Source organism: Rutilus rutilus, assembly GCF_951802725.1.
Source record: "Rutilus rutilus genome assembly, chromosome: 3".
NCBI lineage: Eukaryota > Metazoa > Chordata > Actinopteri > Cypriniformes > Leuciscidae > Rutilus > Rutilus rutilus.
Genome location: NC_140211.1, coordinates 16,555,302 through 16,574,902, shown reverse-complemented (window position 1 = coordinate 16,574,902; position 19,601 = coordinate 16,555,302). Strand labels below are relative to the sequence as shown.

Sequence of the window (19,601 nt, the reverse complement as noted above, 5' to 3'; positions counted from 1 at the left end):
ACTTGATCGTAATAAATTTTGAATTGTAGTTAGATGGCTGAGGCAATTTGCTCCATGAAGTGTTTGCGACTCAAATAGCATATCTGGCTGCACACTCATGGATTTATTTTGGGCGGGAATAATCATGGATACAACCCAATTGCCTCGGTTGGGAGTCCCAGAGAAAATGACAGGAAAATTGTTTGAAAATGATATTCAAACATCGCAACTCTTGTTTTAGCACAGATAAACAGGATGTCGTATACAAAAGGAATATGAGGTGAAAAGTAATGTGCCAAACAAGACTAATTGGTTAAAACGAGCTAAAAAGCGGGAGGTTATGTATAATTTGACGCTACCAAAATACAATTATTTGATATTGCACTGTTTTAACAAGCAGCCTTTTGCTCTTTTATTCTCACGAAACACATTAAGATATCAGAGAAATGTCTGCAATTAACTGCAGTTATTTGTTTTTTTTCCTAAAGGAGAATACAGATTTGATCTTTGTTGCTTAATCTAACTGAAATGGGTTTTAGGGCATTTATAAACTGGCATTCACCCACAGAATATCGCATAAAGATGATGTATTATTCAACAGATGTCTCCACCATTTTACTCCACCAGATATTGATGTGTTGGCCCTCCATATCCCAATTAATGGAGTCACCACAGAAATTTATCCACAAATGTTTAGCATGCTGTTTATAAATGGCATCCTTTAGCAGTAAACAAATTCAGTGCCACTACTAATGAGAAATCAAGATTTGCATGTCAATTCTGCAGTCCGACTTACGGATTCACAGCATAGGCCTACATGTGAAGGACTCAGAAGACAATACAAAGCCCGGGATCTAGTCGGTCAGTGATCAAAGGGTGCTGTGCCCACCGACAGCAACGTGCATGTGCCGTCTGGGACGATACGTGCAAACATCAATGTGAGAAATGTAATAACCAGGATTAGAAATATCTGCCTTTTAAAGCCCGGAGGACAAGCAATCAGTATTCTGCCATGAGTGCCATCCCAACGAGCAGGTCGAGGAGCCTATGCTAATCAAAGGCTGTCTTTTCCCCTTTCAATCCACATCTAAACTACACAAGAGAATCGCCGCAAAAACAGCAAACACCAGAAACAGCTCTGTGAGGTTTGTTGTTCGCTGTTGGCCGTGATGGATTGGACCGGCTCACAGCTGTGACTCAAGCTGCATCCAAAAACAACCAATAGACGTCAGAGACTGTTTGGACATCCGGACCGCCAGACAATCTCTTTAGATAAACAGGAGTGGTTTACTACATTCAATAATCAGTGGGGCTGCAGTGTGATGGAGGTCATTTATTTATTTTATATAGGTGCAATGATTGACTGTGGTTGAAAAGATGCAGACAGTCAGATGCAGACACATGTTATCGATGTGATAAAGGATCTGGAAGCACGCTGCCTCCTACTGGTAAAACTACGGCGCAGCATTGTATGTTAGATGCATTTTAAAAAAGCATTAAATGTCAACTAAGTAAATGCAAGAATCAGGCAAATATGCAAAAGTACTTTTTTAATCATCCATAGTGTTTAAAAAAAAACACTGTCATTAAAGTGATCAAGAAAATATACACACGGCAAACTATACAACAGTACAAAAAAAACAAAAACATATCTATGTACAAGGCATTAAAATGCTATTTTAGTAACATTCAACAACAAAAACCTAATGACCTAATATATTGAATATTGATAGGATGGTTTGTACTTTATCAGCTTTTGAAACATTGATGGGGGTCACTGGTTTGTATTTTGGTTAACTGATTTTTACATTTACAAAAAGAATAACATGGTTTGTAAAAAAGAACAGCTGAACATACAATGGAAAACATGTATATATGTGTAAATTTACACACAAAGACTTTATTTCAAAAGATTAAAATATAACATTAAATATAATTATTTACAATGTTTAAAACATTACATAAATTCCCCTTCAGCTTACTTCAAAAACCCCTCCAACTTCTCCAGACTCGCTGTGGGGATCAACGCAACTTCAAAGAAAACCCTGTAATAAAAAATAAATAAATCAAGACATAATCAAATGCCACAATCTGGAGTATTTTAATATAAACAAACTGCTTCATTAGTCAAATGCTTTCAAGAAATCAACATCTGCTCTAGGCAGGAGTAACATTAAAAAAAGAAATACAAGTCAAAATGCCAATCAGGGTTGGCAAGAGCATCAAAACAACACAGCCATGCTCAGACTACGATAAGAAAAGAGTCAATTTTCTAAACATGAATTTTGACTAAACTTCTCAACTATAGTTTTTTGCGAGGCCGACCAACTTTAAAAGCACATGATTTATATAGAAAAACAGTGAAATGTGCTGTAGGCTAAAACTTTAGAAACAAACCAGAAATGTTTAGACCATAAACCCACACAGCAAGAATCATACAGTTCAAAGTTTATTTGGACTGCTGAGAATATTATATATTTCTAAGAGAATATTATAGATAATATATTCTCTGAATGTTGCTGTAAAGCACAAAAAAAAAAAAAAAAAAAAAATCTGTATAACAATTTTATGTAATTCCAAACATTAATTTAGCCATTAATTGTAATAATTCAGTGAGATTTTTGTATGCACAAAGATTCCTGACAACGGCCGGTATGACCTGATCTCACCATCATTAAGTCCGTCTGGGATTACATGAAGAAACAGAAAAAACTGAGGCAGACTAAATCCAGAAGAACTGCACAAACTTGAACTGAAACTGAACTATTTCAATGGCTGAGATAAACAATGTTATTAGTGTTGTATTTTGTGGTAAATAAATATTAAAAAAACCCAAAGAGCATGCTCTTCTGATTAAAAATACGCAATTTACTTGCTGACTTACTTGTGTGCATACTTGCTCCTGACAACGGCGAGTTTGCTGTCCGGTGGGCTGCTGAGCATGTTGTGGAGTTTTCTGACCACGGGTGCCAGATCCTCCACACTGCATCCAGAGTGGAACTGCAAACACTGTGTCTGGAAACAGAAGTGGAGCATCAGTCAAAATCTGTGTGTAAGTGTTATTGTGAAGTATAGCCAGATATCTGTGAATCTCAGAGGTGTCTAATGAGCGTTACATAAGGGATGTGTGACTAAGACGCTCGCCAAATATTTCATGATGTGAGAAATAAATGCCCTTAAGCTGTCAATAATCTGAAGATAAGACGGAAACGACATCCGGTGAGAATGTAAATTAATGTATGAACGTTTGTGTGTGTGTGTGTGTGTGTGTGTGTGTGTGTGTGTGTGGTTGTTTCAAGGTAATTAAACTTCTTCATCTCTGACTTCTCTGTAGAGCCACTCAGGACATAAAGCAATTAGTCAAATGTTGGTAAACACAGTCCAGCTTCACTCTCATTAACCAAAATACCTGTGTCATCAACCAACGACTTAGTTTCAGTGTGAATGTGTGTGTGATAGAACAGAAATTAGCATCCATAATGAGCAGTCACTAGCCTATCACAGAGCTGTCTCAGCTTAAGCATAATTTCCAAATCAGAGCACACAAGGACACTGATTCACTGTGAAAGTGCATGTATGTGTGTATCACCAAGGAACGGTGGCATTTTGTGAAAATAAATGGTATAATTAATGAGCTCTGTGCTTGCGCAAATGTGCATACATTATAAAAGCATAAAGGTAAACACGTACCCATCCTCCCAGATCCTTAGTAACAAGAGCGATGAGAAGACAGGCAGAGGCGAGCAAAGACGCTCTTACTGGCACAAACTCCATCTCCAACAAACTCAGCTCACAAATAAAGCGCGCCAGAGTCAATGTGTCCATACCTGCATTCACACACTGCCGGGAGACGAGAGACGGGAAAATCATCACACACAAGCCAGAATAAGTATCCATACAATGGCAAACTGCAGAGAGAAGTAAAGTTTTTATCCGCTTAGAAAACGCGCGCGCACACACACACACGCACACGCTGAATCCGTAGCAGTGCTAGTACCTGCGGGCCCTGCAGAAAGATTACACACAGCTCATCCAACAAAGATTCTGAAGGTTACATTCTTGGCAAATTCAGCACACAATTACAAAAGGACGTGCTCTGGTGAACCATGAAAGGAAAGTATTTCAATGTAAACATTTATTTCCTTGATTCTTGAATGCTCTATTCTTTAAAGCAATAGTTAATCGAAACTTTTTGTTATTTCCTTATCCTCATGTTTCTCTAAACCTGTGTGCGTTTATTTTTTTCTGTGGTGCACAGAACAATTTTTGAAGAATCTTCACATGGCTCTTATCCCTAAAGCAGCTCATAGAGACTATTGCTGTAAAGCTCCAAAAACGGGTGAAAAAGAAAAATGAATTAATAGAAAAATAACTAAATGTTGTCATATGGTAACAGTCATTGTCACTATAAACCGTCTTAAGATTCTTCAAAGATTCTGAAAACTTTCTTTTAATATACATTACGGTAAGATTTTTTGAAACCAAGGCTGCAATCATTTGATGAAAAATACCGGAAACCATTAATATTGTGAAATATTAGAATTTAAAATAACTGTTTTCCAATGTATTTCTGAATATATTTTATAATACAATTCATGTGATGCACAGTTGAATTTTCAGTATCATTAATTCAGTGTCACATGATCATTCAGAAATCATTCAGAAATGTTTTTTGAGCACCAAATCAGCATACTAGAATATGCTGATTTGGTGCTGAAGAAACATTTCTTATTATTATCTATATTTCTGACCCCAAAGTTTCAGTTTGGGGAACAACATGAGGGTGAGAAAGTAAACCATCCCTATTTTTGAAAGCATTTTACTAATGTATCAGAAACCACATTCAAGCAAAGGGGTAGTTTGTCTAGCAAGTCTATTGGCATACTATAAGTGATCTGTTGTGTGCATGCATGCTTTTCTTTAAAAAACGAATTTAATATAATGGCATTATTTGTTAATGCGCCGTAAATAAGCTTATTACTTTGTAAAAAGAGCAATTAGTAAAACCAGCCATTCTGCTGACAAATAAAAACAAATAAAGACATTGTTAAATCATGGAGCTTTGACTAAAGCTCAATTAATGCAGCTGTTGAAAATGGGAATGGATCTGACAGCAACAAGCAGTAACACAACCAGTGACAGCCGGTCACACACACACAAATTCTTCCGAGAATACGGGGGGGGGGGGGGGGGGGGGACAGGCCACACCTGACAGACACAAAACACATCCAATGAATGCTTCCCTGCATGATCTGTCTCTCTGACTTTGACACACACACACACACACACACACACACACACACACACACACACACACACACACACACACACACACACACACACACACACACACACACACTCTTACTTGAGTTCCACTTGTCTTTTCACAGAGGAAATATGTATGTGTTGTCTCTCACCTTGGCATAACGACGAAGGAAGCGGTATGGAACCGGAATATTGATGTCAAAGTTCAGCGCCTGCAGGATGCTGATCTCCATGGTGATGAGCTGGGAGCGCTTGTAAGCATCGTCACAAATATATAGGAAATCATCCACGCAAGGTGGAGCCCGCTCCTGTAAGGACACGCCACAGACATGATGGGCACCAACTGACAAATCAAAATTTTTTGCAGCATGCAGTTTGTAGCCTATATAGTGCACAATAGGCAAAAATACAGCACACAGTGCAGGTACTGCAACACACTCATCTTGACTTTCATTGTTCAGTGAGACAAAGGAAATAGAGAAAATTGTCTATCATGATTTTAAATACCGCTTTATTATTATTCACTCAAACTGGCAAAATGCATATTACACAAAATTGTATAGAAAAATAAGTAATTAAAATGATTTCTAAAACTGTATCTGGACAGTTCAACGTGTTAAGGTGATGAAACATGGGGCAACTTTTTGAGCAATGTTGCCGTCAATGGGCAACCAGGTGTGAGACACAGGGCCCACGACCGATCTAATCCAGATTGAAATGTGTTGCCCATTCTCCATGGGAAAGTGCCCAAGCAACATCGCTCGGCAACATTTCTCAAAAAAGTTGGCCCGTGTATCATCACCTTACCATACTGCAGGGCTTGATATTCATGCCTGTCCAGGACAAGTGGATTCTCTGAAGGGGCAAGTGAAAGAAATTTTTACTTGCCTGACCAGATAAGTAGCCTGATTTAACAAAAAAAAAAACTAGGGAATCACCAAAACATGAGAATGATTCTGATTTTATTACATAGTGTAAGTGGCGATTGATAACATACAACATAGTTAAGGGACATCACACAACCAAGAGATATCATCACGATTGAAAATGTGTCACTGATTTCATGCAACAGTTCAATAACAAGTAGTTCATATTAATGTCAGACACAACACTTAGTCACGTTTCATTACTGAATGATTCAGCGTTTTGAACAAATCGGATGACTCAAAGATTCAATGTCACATTCATAAACTACTACTGCCTCATTTTTGAATGAATCAGCCATTTGAACGAATAATTTTAACGAATGGCTCAATGACTCACTCATTAAGACGGTCACTTGCTGCCACCAGACAGAAAGCTCTCAGATTTCATCAAAAAGATGAACGAAAGTCTTACGAGTTTGGAACGACATGAGGGTGAGTAATTAATGACAGAATTTTCATTTTTGGGTGAACTATTCCTTTAATTATTATAAGATAAGATTGAATCATTGACCTTTCTAATGATATATATATACCCTGTAACTACATTTCTGAGGTCGTGTAAGCGTCTGTGTGAGATAATGGGAGAATGACTAAGTCCTTGAGCAATTACGACTAAGCCCAGAAAAGTGAGTCTAAAGGAATGACTTTCAGCTATCATGAGAGAGAGCATATGTCTTACCTCAAATTTAGAAGCAATGAGCATGGCAGTGGAACCAATGAGCTGTAAAGACTCCCGTTTGACCGGGCTCACGGCCAGATAATGATCCGTCACTTTCACAGCCAGGTACAGAGTCTCATGATTCAGCTCAAAATTCTCCTACAGAATAAAGAGCAAGAATAAAGTAACATTAGTTACTTAAACCACCAAAAGCCATCAACATTCTACCAGACTAATCACATTTGAAACGATGCCCGGAAGCCAATAAACATCAACACTAACCTGGACCTCAACCAGCCAGTCCACCAGAATTGCTCTCATATTGGTGTTCAGAGTTGGTTGATCAGCCATGTAGTCATGCAAGACAAACTTTTCCTGCAAATAAAAGAAATAAAACGTTTTAGCTTGCCATTTTCTGTTCCTCTACTTGCAAGATCATTAATAAACACTACTAAACCAACCTCTCTGCTCTTAAGGTAGTCAAAAATATCTTTGGCATACTCTGCTGTATGCGTGCAGTCACTGAGTTGCTCAGAATCAATGTCAAACTCTGGAGGAATCTGAAAGACAACAGATACAAAGTGTTTGAGTGTTTTTAAATCTGTAAACAAGGACAAATGTTTGTTAACCCCTAAATATTAAGGAATGTAACAATATGTCCCAGCAGGAAGGACTTAAAGTGTGATCCTTAATTAGATTAGAATTCAAATGTTTCTTCTGCATCCATATTTTACGCAGGGAGCAATGTGTCTTTTTGGCAGTTAACAGCTCTCTTATGTAAAACCCTCCCAAACACTTTGGAACAACTGGATATTTACATTCATGCTAATTCTGTCATCGCACCAATGCACCAAACCAGGGTAGGGTTGCACTAGCCGTTCATAAGTTCTTTCTTAAAATGGAACGTAAAGCCCACACTAGAGTCTTAGTAACTACTGGCTAGTTTGTAACTCTGTACTCAATTCTGTTGCACCATTTGTTCTTAAGGCAGAACGCAGCTAGTAGGTTGTAAGCTCTACGTAAAGTAATGCGTAGTTGCATAATATGATGTTTACTCTGAACGATCCAATAGTCCAGTCATTTTATGAAAAAAGGTTGAACAAATTGCAACAGAAGCAAACTCAACTGATTTTGTATCCTCAATATGTCCTGAGTAAGGAAAAAAAAAAGCCCCGAAGAATCCCATTAGGGGAAAGTTTCGAAAAAGACCCAAATATAGCCTATTCATACGCCTATTCATTCTTTTTCTTACGTAAAACAGTAAAATACTTAATGTTAAGGTCTGAATGGAACCCATTTAGGCTACCCATGAGCATTAATACATAGAGGCAGGAAGAAGTACTTTAGAAACCAGCCTTTATTAATTATTATTGCAGAGATGGGGTTTGGGGCTGGGTCCGTGGGACTGTTTCTGGGGATTCACTTTTTATTTTGCCAACCTTAGTTTTGTCTTCTGCATTCTCCTTACCATTGTCTCCAGTTCTTCCCTCAGACTCGTCCCCCAGAAACAGTCCCACGGACCCAGCCCCAAACCCAATCTCTTAAAAAAGAATAAAGGCTGGTTTCTAAAGTACTTCTTCCTGCCTCTATGTATTAATGCTCATGGGTAGCCTTAACATTAAGTATTTTACTGTTATGTGTCAACAAGATTCAACAAGACATTTTCACCTGGCTATACCCAATGTTTAGATCTGTTGTGGTATTTATGCTAATTAGCACATACGTAATTAGATTATGCACCGTTTGTCCATGTTAACAAACAATTTCAAAAAACTTGTAATACATTTTTTGTTTGTCTTGATGCAAGTAATCAACTCAGTAATTTTCATGGTGATATCTAAAGGTAATTTTTTTTTACCCTATTCACGTAAGAAAAAGAATAGGCGTACGAATAGGCTATATTTGTTTGTTTTTTCGAAACTTTCCCCTAATGGGATTCTTCTGGGCTTTTTTTCCCCCTTACTCAGGACATATTGAGGATACAAAATCAGGTGAGTTTGTTTCTGTTGCAATTTGTTCAAGGTTGACCCCCATTTTGGCTTAAAATGACTGGACTACAATAGCAGCCTTCAAGTACGTGAGCAGAAACGGTTAAATTTCAGTTTATCCTTCATTCAAACTTCTTTTGCCTCACGTTACTAACGGTAAAAATATGTTTCCATTGATACTACTTGATCATGAATAACATAATATGTATTTTATGTAAATAACATTCAGAACCTGTATGTATTTGAAACTAAACTAATATATCAATAAATAAAATAATGATAAAAAAAAAGAAAAAAGAAATCACATTTACTGATTATGATTTTATTTGACATGCAAAACACAGAGCGATGGGTCAGATGCACTCAGCGGCGCGCTGTAGGACGGGTTCGTGTTGATGAGCCGCTAACAAAGTAATTTACTCACATAATATTCTCTCTTTTAAAATGTAAGTGAGTGTAAATGTCAGCATTATCATATATGTCTAAAGAATTAAAGTCTGTCAGGTAGAGTTTATTGATGCAGTGCAGTCTGTCTGATATTTTATTCCTACCATTACTCCTGATCTGAGGCTTACGTAAATATTTTGTTTATACGTAGAGTTACGCTTCAACTAATTTGAATGGTGCAACACAAAAATATTTAGCAGTGCATAAGTTGTAACTTAGTGCCCATTTACGTCAAAACTTTGCTAAGTTGTAAATTACGCACAACTGGTGCAAACGGCCCCAGGGCCTTACCTCTGGAGGCAGGAGGTGTGGAGGAATTGATGGTTTAGAAGAGGGCTCTTCCAGTTTCTTAAATGACTCCACATTCTTCAGTTCCTCCAACTTTTCCTCTGAACTAACCACAGATCTGACAGAAGGAAAGATAAGAAATCTGCAAATTCTGGGGCAATCATCTCAAAGTACTCTCAAAACATCTCAATGCATGGTAGGTTAAAAGACAAAGAGGTAGTAAAATATGACTTACTTTAAATTGACATCATTCTTCGAAAGTACTGAGATCTTCTTCTGCAGCTTCTTAACGGGATCTTTCTTTTTGATGGGATTGCTTAGCTCAATCTTGTGTGCCTTTAATAAAAGTGCATTTTAAGGGTTAGCACATTTCTCAACACAAGTCAAAATTCAGCCTAAATATCAGCCAAAAACTGTACTTTGGGTTTAATTTGTTAAAATAAGCATGAGTCACCAAATCAATCAACTTGGTTGGATCTGAGACACAGAGAGAATGAATACAAGGTGTTAGACAATAGTGAATAGAGCCATCATTAAAATTTGCATACGAGAGCACCTCACATGGAAACCCTTTTGTGTGCACTGTAACTTACTGCTCAGGCATGAATGAGATTTCAATGAGGTTATGTCTATCAGGCATGCTGATTTGCATCATTCATTTAAACTGCTGGTGTTAGTGGGGTTACAAGCCAGATGCTCAACACTTACTGGTTTGACATCATCAGAATCAAACCGAGGGGCCAAAAAACACTGAGAGACAGCCTAGTCAGGTAACATATGAAAGCAATAAAGCTGTGGTGCATGTATACAAAAATATATATTAACACATATTTGATTTGGCACCCTTACATTGGTAATGTCCACAAAAGCAGTTCTTTTCTTAGGGGCCCCTTGGGGAGAAGAAGATGAGCGCTTGGTCTGGGGGCCATCCTGTTTAAAAACATCAACACAAGATGGATCAGATCAACAACAATCAAACCAGCAAAGATCTAATTCAGTTTCAGGTCTGATCTCACTGTATACCTGGTTCTCCAGTCCTTTGGGGTGAAGTTTGGGGATTTTACTGGTGGTGGGCTTCTTTCCTCTGGAAAACGGCATCTTATTCAGTTGTTCTGATCCTTCAGTTATATCCTGTTTCAAAAGTGAGGTAAACAAAGAATGTATGAACAACTTAAGGTCACTATGAACGTGCATAGTGCACACTTCCATCAGACACACACACACACACACACACACACACACTCTCTCTTCTCGTTGTACTCCACAAGGTTACTAAACATTCAAACAAAGATCCGTAAAGAAATTGTTTTGATCGCAGGAAGCATCAAGTCGGTCGTTAAAGAACTACAACATGCAGGCGAATGTTTCGTATAGTTTTGCGAGAAATTGCAAATCTTACCTTTTCACGAAACGCTGAACAACCTCAATTAAAGCAGGGAAATATTTTGAAAGAGAATATGTGCAAACATTCACGAAAAGTACAATGGAAAGCTATCCAGGCTGAAACAGACACACCGGACTGTTGTCTGCATGCGTCCAAAACTCCACGCAGTGATGCGATTGGCCGAATGCATTTCGCTCTAGGCCAATGAGCGTCGAGCTAGGATGCCGTTGTTAAGGGGCGGGACGATAGAATTTTCAAAAACACCTTAGCAACCAATAGGAAGCGAGCTCGCGTTCTAAGACTTTTGAGTAAGTTGTTGACGTAGGAGAGAATGTGCTTGGGAATGATCCCAACAGAGGTTCTATTTATTGTCTAAAATATTTCAACAATGTTATGTAATTAGCTTCGCTTATTTTGAATGTTACTGATATTATTGACTTTACAATGAAGCCACACCCAGCCACCCACCCACACAGACACAATAATGTCTTTCACACAGGAAATCAGCAGTCTGCAAAGTGCAAACTGCCTGTGGCCCCATCACATTCTCAAGTCTATCAAGCCGAACTTGTTTGACTGATTTCCTTCAACAAGGTAAAGAAAACATATATTTTCCCCAATGTTTGAAGAGGTGATTTGATGTATTTAGTTAATTATAATCACTTATATTATTATTAAGGTATTTTTTTGCAGAACTAATCTTCCACATTTGTTTTCCTTTTTTGTTTTACTACTTTACTTTAAAAGTTGGTCCTCCTGCTGTGCTCTCACATTTTCCGTCAGCAACATAAAATTATAACATGAATTCAGTTGTATCTTAGAAGTATAAAGCTTGGGGAGGAAAATCACAATATAACCCATATAAATTTTAAAGCCATGTTACGTGACATTTGAGATTTGACCTTATGTAGGTTACGTCTGATTGCTTGTAATATGTCTTTCATTATATGTGGGTCAATGACGTGACAGGTAATTTTTTTGTCCAAAGGCCTTAATAATAATAAAAAAACAAATATATAACATCCAAAGTATGTAAGGTAGTACAACTTGATCTCTTTTACTGAAGCCAAAAGGTTTTAATTATATTTTACTACATATAAAGGTATTTTAAAGATTTTGAAGTGTCAAAAGGTCATTCGGTAAAACTGATATAGTAAATATTTAAATGGAATAATATTGTTTTTAATAACTAAAGGAACTACAATAATACAAATATAAAGCAGATAAGGCTCTTTTTTTTACATTTGCCCTTTTCTCCTTTCCCTGTGCAATGTTGTACTTGAATATGTTGGAGTGTTTAGAGTAGTCCAATAAATGATTACATTTATGAGATCAGTGATAATTTTATTTAATATTTCTTCTGTGGTACACACTATACTATCTCAACATCAATGTCAAATCAGTTTTTAACTTTCAAATCAGTGGCTAAACCAAATTACTTTTTTGGTCAAAAAATGACAAACAACAGTGTTAATTGATTGTACAAACCACAAAATCTTATTGTTAACACCTAGGTAAACTTAAAAATGGTTTCAAATATAGCTATATCTCTTTTACACTTTTAAAAACCTTATTCGTCAATGACCCATGTATAAGCAGCCATTTCTGTATCTAAAGTGCAATCTCTCTCCAGCTTTGTTCTACAACCAAGTGTTTTTACATGTGCATTTACTTCTCAATATCCTTTTAGCAATACCATGAAATTAAATTGAACTGTGCATCCCACCCTCTAAAACTTTCACTTGTTGGGCATCTGATGTCAAATAGCATTGCATTTCCTTAGACCAGTACAATTACACACATATTTTATTTCTCCTTAGAAAATCTCCATCATCTGTGGTATATCAGATAATCTCCTTTGAGTGTTTCACATCTCCATTAAAAACACCAAAGCATGACGTTACATAAAGTAGATTAGAAAACCAAAGACTTTTCAAGGTTACGTCCTCCACGGCACTGCCCAAGAGACCTTTTATTTCCAATTCAATTTAAATGTACTCATAATCTAACTTGAACTGACTGCAGCTAACAGGTTAAGTGTGTGTTGCAGCATTTATTGCCAAATTAAATAAATATGTGGGCGCTGACACAAAATGTTAGGCTGAGCCGATGTTGATCAAAGCTTTAAACAACGTTCCTCACAAGCTTCTTCTTCATTTCTCTTAATACATTGCGTTGGGCAAAGGTCGCCCCAGTATCACTGTCTTAATTATTAAACCAAAGTCTGCAGGAAAATGTAAATGGAAACAAGTTTTTTTGCAGCACCTATCAACACACATCATCTTTTCCTGTCAGCCACGTGACTTAGTTCCTGTAACAGCAACTCATCTGGTGATCACTTGTGGTTTTCTTTTTCTGCTCATTTGAGACCTGTTTTTCTTTATGTTCTTGGATGAATTTAGTTGGTCATGTCTCTTTGTTTTCCTTTGCTTGTTTTCATTCCTGACTTCACCATTATCAAATTTTCAGCACTCGGGATGTACTAGGCAAACACTTTACAAGCTAAAACATGAACTGATAGCCAGAATCAGTGGATAAAATAAGGTGTTTATGGGGTGAGGCGGATGCCAATCAAACCACCACACATTGCATTTCATGGCTTCTTTTGTCCTCAGCAGTAAATGAAGAATATTATGTACCCCAAGATGATTGCTTAATTATGCTCTCGGAGATCTACCTCCAAAGAATCACGGCCTTCAAGTTTACTTGAAAATCATTTGCAGGTGTGATAGAAAAGAGTTGGAACAAAATTATGCAGGTTGTTATATGCATTATTAGGCAACCCTGCACTAGAATATCAATGTACTTCTATCAGCCTTTTGTGCTGAGGTACAAAGTAAACTTTATCATGGCTCAGAAATTATATTGTAAGGATGCAATTATATAAAAATTCTGGCTAATAGTGATAAGGCAATAATTGTTATGACCGATAAGAGATAAATCAAATTATAGTATATTTTGTCTAGATACATTCAAAATAAATCATTTAGATTTAAATTCTAACTAATGTACAGTATGAAAACGTGATATTCATTATGATGAGATAATTTTCTAAAGATTACATTTAACAGTGTTATTAAATTAACTTTATGTGAGCATTAGATGACAACAAAGGTCATTTAAATGCTAAAATAGGTATGTATTGTAATTATAAGCAAACGTGATTGATATCAACCATACAGATCAATTAAAAAATTCTGATAACCAATATGGTAACATTGTATCTTGTTCCATCTCTTTTTCAGATGATTAATGAAGAGTGGCTTTGCAGCTCATTTAAACTGTGTGATCTAGCCACCGCCTCAGAATCTGGTCACTCTGATGTAAGTACAGAAATTTTAGTATCCTATTCAGTATAATATAAGTATATTAAAAGTCTGTAAATAAATAAGATTTGGTTTGCAAATTTTTAACAATCATCATACAGAAAAAGTAGCTGTTAAAATGTATGTTCACTGTATAAAGTGCAACATTATCCGAAGAAAGTCAAGTCTTCATTTTTCTGTTATGACCTTTTTCAGGACTCTATGCAGATAGTAATCAATGGTGATTCATTCCCACAACCTGCATACAACCCGTCATCAATCCAACACACGATAGAAACATACAGCCGTTTACTGGATGGAACATTAGAACAGAACATAGAGCCCATTCAAATCTTTGCGCATATGACAGCCAAAGCTATTATAGATTCATCTGTGAGGATCAGAGGCCCAAGTGAATCTGTCAAGGTGAGACAGGATGAAGTTGAGAAGCTAGCTGAAGAGTTAACTTTAAAAGTCTGTTGCAAAGCATTAGATGAGATGGAGAGGCAACATCACTCTGATTCATCCAAAAATATAAATGATAAAGGGGTTATGGAGGGGATTAATGAAAATGCATCGGTCCTGTGCTCCTCAGGCTACAACTGTGATAAAAACGCATTTGAAATAGAAACAGACAAGATGGAGGAATATGACACACTGACCACAGTATATGCCAGTTCCTTCAAGAGCATGGGCAGTCTGGGGTCTCTCGACTACCCTGATGCTCCACCAAGCACCCCTTTACTTCCAGAGATGATGAGGAGTCGAGCCAGTTTCACAAGGAAGCTAAAGGGAGGACTTGCTAAAGAGTTTCTTCCTTCACCCCCTCCTCCGACCCCCAAAGACCACATGCAACCCTTATTAGAGAACCAAATGACTGACACGTCCGCTGACTTCATGGTGAGGCTGATGCGCTCGCTTTCCCTGGAGTGTTGTCGAAACGGAGGTCTAGAAGAAGTCAAAGACAGAGAAGGTGATTATGGGGGACTTCAAAACGACAATCCCAGGCTGACTGACTATGCAGCTCAAATATCTGCAGATATCCTTCATTCTCTCACCACAAACGAAATCAAAGTAAAGGATGAGGGTTGTGTGAAACGCATGTTGGCTATTTCTGATCGACTAGCGAGTGAAATTGTCACGACGTCTCTAGCAGAGGTGATGGCGAGAGGGGAAAAGAAGGTTTTGAAGGAAGAAACAACATCATACTCAATGGCTCCAGACAAAAGATCTAGCATGGCGTTCTCTGCAACTGACGAGGTGAAAATTTTAGCTAATGAGCTAATCATTGACACTTTGGTTCATGCTTTTGCTAAGCTAAGACAGGGCGTGTTTGAGCATGGAACCCAGCCACATCTTTCGGGCCAAGCAGCAGAACCACAGCCATGGGAAGAAGAAAGATATTCAAACACACTGTGTAAAGACTCAATCAACTCCCTCAAAACCAAAATATGCTGTAACGATAAATCAGAACTGAACCCCATTACAGTTGACGCCAATGTGACATCATCGGTACACACATTTTCCAACGACTTTGCAGAAGACTTGCTTCAACATTCTGTATGCGATGCTTCCAGATTCCTGTTTAACTGTAAGCAATCTGAGGGAGCAGAATTTGGCTCACAGAAAGACAATAAACCATGGGTGATTAAGATACATGCTGAAGAAAGTCGTCATGTCCAAGAACTGCAATGTGCTCTACTCTGGGCTGCGGCCTCTCAGAACGGGACTTCAGCACTTCAGTTTGATTTACCAGACACAAGCCTTCAGCAACAGGTACAGAATATTACAGTTTTCACAGGCTGAATTTGCCTATTGGATGGTTGTGATACGTTTTGCTTTAATGTCTAAAGGCCCCGTTCACACCAAGGACAATAACTATAAAGTTCTGTTACAATTCCATGAGAATAGGAAAGTCCACACCACAACTATAACAGACGTCCCTATTCTCATGCAATTAGAACCATTAGTAAAACTTTAAAGCAATCATTATTGTTATCATATTTGATGTGAGCGGGCTTTAACTCAGTATTTTCGATGTAAGCTGGGGAAGGTTGCCTAAGACATGCATTTATACTGGAATCAAACTTTTAGGCTACTTGCAACTTCCAATCAATTTTAATTTTAATAAAAAAAGTTAAGAAGGTCGTATTTTATCCTAAAACAAATTTTTGAATAAATACATGAAAAAAGAAAAAATATGTAGCGCTCCAAACAGGAAAAAAGTCCTTGTACTGCAGGTCCTTGTACTACAGGTGCATAGAGCCAATGGTATATTGAAGAATGAACAAAAATGGTGGCTGACCGCACACTGATCCAAGGAGCACTGAAGATAGCAATGTGCTGAAACGTTTGCTTGCTGGTGTCTATTTGTTTTTAACTCACATGCACTTTGCACTTTTTGCACGATGCAGTTTATAAAATAAAAAAATGTTTTTGTAGACTTTTTCAGTCTTGAGTGGATCAGTGTGCGGTCAGCCACCCTTTTTGTTCATTCTTGAATAAATACATGAAACATGGGTTAGCAATAAAAAAACAATTGGATTGTCATTTCAGTAGAAGTAAATGGGGAAACCCTAACCGCAAATTGAATTTAAACCCAAAATTGATTTTTCTTCCTGAAAAGGTTTTGTCTTATAAATCCTTTTTTTATTATTATTATTTATACGTGGTTAAACTGACAGTTTTACTACTCATACCATTTTACAACAATCCCAGTCTAGTAACTTTGAGTTTATGGACATTTTTAGTTTTGCACATGCATTTATAATTAGTCTGGAAATATTATTTTATACCAACCCCTAATCAATCATTTTAATTCAAAAAGTTAATAAAAAAAGAGCTAACCTATAACAAAATGACTGAATACATTTAATAAAGCATTGCATTGTGGTTCCAGAAGTAAATGGGGAATGTTATCACAATTCAACCTGAATTTAATAGATTTTTCTTTCTGAAAAGGTATTTTTTTATTTACAACTCACTGCATTTTACAACAATCCTATAACCACCATCTAATACAATAGCTTTGAGTTTATAGGGATATGAATTTAATCTTTACGAAAGTATAAGGAAGCATTATAATTATTTGATGGTATCATTGAACTGTAATACTTGCTTTGAAAGAGCCAATCAGTTTAATTACAAATGCTCACACTAAAGTCTATCATTTTCATTATAAAATAATTGCATTGCTTTTTATTTGACTAACATGTTCCCTTAGCTTTGCAGACTCTCTCAGAGCGCCCGTCTGAATGGCTGGACAGTGGGCGATTTAATGGCTTCTCTCGAGGAGTTTTGTGACATGCAGCGAGCGACCAGCAGAGGACGCTATAAGAGCTCCGATTCTCTCCTGGAGCATCTGCAGCTCCTGATCGACAATTCACATTTAAACTGATCTTGGACCAGCTTCGCCCTAGCAGAACAGGTCATTGATCCGTCCAACGCGCCCTGATATGAAGACAGAAAACAGCAGACATTAATCTTCATCCACACAATCTTTCACATCCCAAACACGAATACAAGAAGACAGAGCCATAGTATATGCAGTTATAATCAATTTCATTCTCATCCATTGAAAATGAGCCCTTAAAGACAAAACAGCTGTATGCACGCTGTCTGTTTAAACCGATATGAGATCTGCTCTCCCAATCCAAGCCATTATTAGGTAAGCGGAAATCTGTCTGCAAATCAGTTTTAGAAGTTACAACCATCCAAAACACACTGACACATTCTTGACCAAAGATTCTGTATATTATTTTTCAACAATGTCAGTACCAATAATAAAGCGTGTCTGAATAATGATCAACAGTGAATGCTGTAGTGTTGGAGCTGTTTTATGATGGAGCTGATTGCTGTAAAGGGGTGCGCAGGGCTTTGCGGGGTGTGTAAAAAGCAGGACTATTTTACTGCATCCCATTAATACTCCCAAAGCAGTGATACCTAACATGGCAGGAATGCGCTTTAGCGAACAAACCTGCATCCCACTCACTCCCACTCTTGGCGACCACAGCTTGAAAAATCAGGGACACACACAAACTCACACATACTCATTCTTTGACCCTATGTCTCGCTCAATCAGTCTCCCCTCCCAGACACGCTCTTTCTTTCACTTTCTCCCGCACACACACACACACACATACATATTCTCATACACAAGGGGGGCTGACTTCACAGCTGCAGTGTCAGTGAAGACACAATGGCTTCCAGTCCAGCCCCGTTCCGTTAGATGCATCTGGAGAAGCGTTTGTTCCAATGTCTGAACCATCGCTGCCAAAAATGAGAGACGGCAAAAAAACGTGCATGAGGAAAAAAGATAGCAGGAAAGGGGAGTGGGGAAGAGAGAGAAGGGAAGAAGTGATTGCAACAGAGTTGACACATATAGAGTCAAATGTATCATGGGGGCTCTGGAAAATCTCCCAACATCCCCCACCCACCCTTCTCCCCAAGCTATGACGCATCGATTTATTCTCTACAATAAGAGCCAGACGCATGTGAAGGAATTCCTTACATTAAACAGGCCTCATAGACTTAATGTACTCATATATTTTCTATTCGTATCACTCAAGCTTAGCGAAGCACTGAAGCGCCACGACTTGGAACAGGGATGGCCAGCAATCCTTTGTATTCATGTGATCAAACGAGCCATAAAGTAGCCAGCGGAGAAAGGAAACTGTATAAAAGATGAAATAAATTCAATTCAAATGAATACAATACGTTCAACATGTTTGCTCTGGAGAATTGGGATGTGTGTTTAAGGTTATGGAGTTTTCAGGTTCAGCTCTTTGTAGCCCCTATCTATCTTGAAGATAAGGTCATAAGACATTTTCTCTGTGATCTGAGGTCTGTAATGTGATCCAATGTGTGTCACACTATATTAAAGGGAAAGCTCACTTAAAAACATCATTTACACACCCTCATGTCGTTTCAGACCTTTCATTCTGTAAAAAAACACAAACACACACACACACAAAAAAAAGATCTTTTGAAAATTGTCTCAAAAGTGTCCATACAATGAAAGTTAAGTGGGTCGAAAACAACACTAGACCACTTTGACTTTCACTGCATGGGCTAAAAAAGCTTTTGCGACAGTTTTCAAAATATCATCTTTTGTGTTCCACTGAAAAAATAAAGTACAGACTTGGAAAAACATGTCAATGATTGTGTGTGTGCTATCCCTTTAAAGGCAAAACCTATGTTTTTTTCATTTGATGGTCAATTTTGAAATTTTGGGGTATATTGCTTCCATAACATGTCTTCTTTCTCACTAGTGGAAAGAAAACATCCAAAACACACATTTAAGTGTTTTATTTTATTACGCTTTATCTATTTGCCCATGTAGATTTCAATTAATATATCTTT

The 19,601-nt window shown here is 37.6% G+C and overlaps 2 protein-coding genes across 4 annotated transcripts; one reads left to right on the top strand and one right to left on the bottom strand.

Moving 5' to 3' along the window:
• Positions 1-1,514: 1,514 nt before the first annotated feature.
• ccnb3 (cyclin B3) lies at positions 1,515-11,138 on the bottom strand. Of its 2 annotated transcripts, none has more exons than XM_084404688.1 (12): positions 10,951-11,138; positions 10,575-10,682; positions 10,401-10,481; positions 9,787-9,887; positions 9,555-9,669; positions 7,290-7,388; positions 7,111-7,203; positions 6,850-6,987; positions 5,397-5,552; positions 3,670-3,819; positions 2,864-2,994; positions 1,515-2,024 (listed from the first exon to the last, which is right to left on the bottom strand). In XM_084404688.1, the coding sequence occupies exons 2-12, from the start codon at positions 10,647-10,649 to the stop codon at positions 1,958-1,960; spliced, it is 1,206 nt and encodes a 401-aa protein (XP_084260814.1). In that variant the 5' UTR covers positions 10,650-10,682; positions 10,951-11,138; the 3' UTR covers positions 1,515-1,957. The 2 variants fall into 2 exon arrangements, with proteins under 2 accessions (XP_084260814.1, XP_084260813.1); XM_084404687.1 differs by having other exon boundaries at positions 10,401-10,484; positions 10,951-11,097.
• Positions 11,139-11,219: 81 nt separating this feature from the next.
• LOC311287214 (uncharacterized protein) lies at positions 11,220-18,055 on the top strand. 2 transcript variants are annotated; one of them, XM_084403904.1, is made up of 5 exons: positions 11,220-11,529; positions 14,181-14,258; positions 14,457-14,666; positions 14,836-16,016; positions 17,464-18,055. In XM_084403904.1, exons 4-5 carry the CDS (start codon positions 14,880-14,882, stop codon positions 17,635-17,637), a joined length of 1,311 nt encoding a protein of 436 aa, XP_084260030.1. In that variant the 5' UTR covers positions 11,220-11,529; positions 14,181-14,258; positions 14,457-14,666; positions 14,836-14,879; the 3' UTR covers positions 17,638-18,055. The 2 variants fall into 2 exon arrangements, with proteins under 2 accessions (XP_084260030.1, XP_084260029.1); XM_084403903.1 differs by having other exon boundaries at positions 11,243-11,529; positions 14,457-16,016.
• Positions 18,056-19,601: the final 1,546 nt, after the last annotated feature.

What these genes read in the sequence shown, in the direction of transcription:
- ccnb3 (XM_084404687.1), bottom strand. Translation starts at nt 10,649, where the DNA reads ATGCCGTTTTCCAGAGGAAAGAAGCCCACCACCAGTAAAATCCCCAAA. An exon ending in CACACCTCCTGCCTCCAGAG is followed by an intron (nt 7,389 to 9,554) that starts GTAAGGCCCTGG and finishes GTTGTCTTTCAG; the next exon opens with ATTCCTCCAGAGTTTGACAT. An exon ending in ACTACCTTAAGAGCAGAGAG is followed by an intron (nt 7,204 to 7,289) that starts GTTGGTTTAGTA and finishes TTTTATTTGCAG; the next exon opens with GAAAAGTTTGTCTTGCATGA.
- LOC311287214 (XM_084403903.1), top strand. Translation starts at nt 14,181, where the DNA reads ATGATTAATGAAGAGTGGCTTTGCAGCTCATTTAAACTGTGTGATCTA. An exon ending in CAGAATCTGGTCACTCTGAT is followed by an intron (nt 14,259 to 14,456) that starts GTAAGTACAGAA and finishes GACCTTTTTCAG; the next exon opens with GACTCTATGCAGATAGTAAT. An exon ending in ACACAAGCCTTCAGCAACAG is followed by an intron (nt 16,017 to 17,463) that starts GTACAGAATATT and finishes ATGTTCCCTTAG; the next exon opens with CTTTGCAGACTCTCTCAGAG.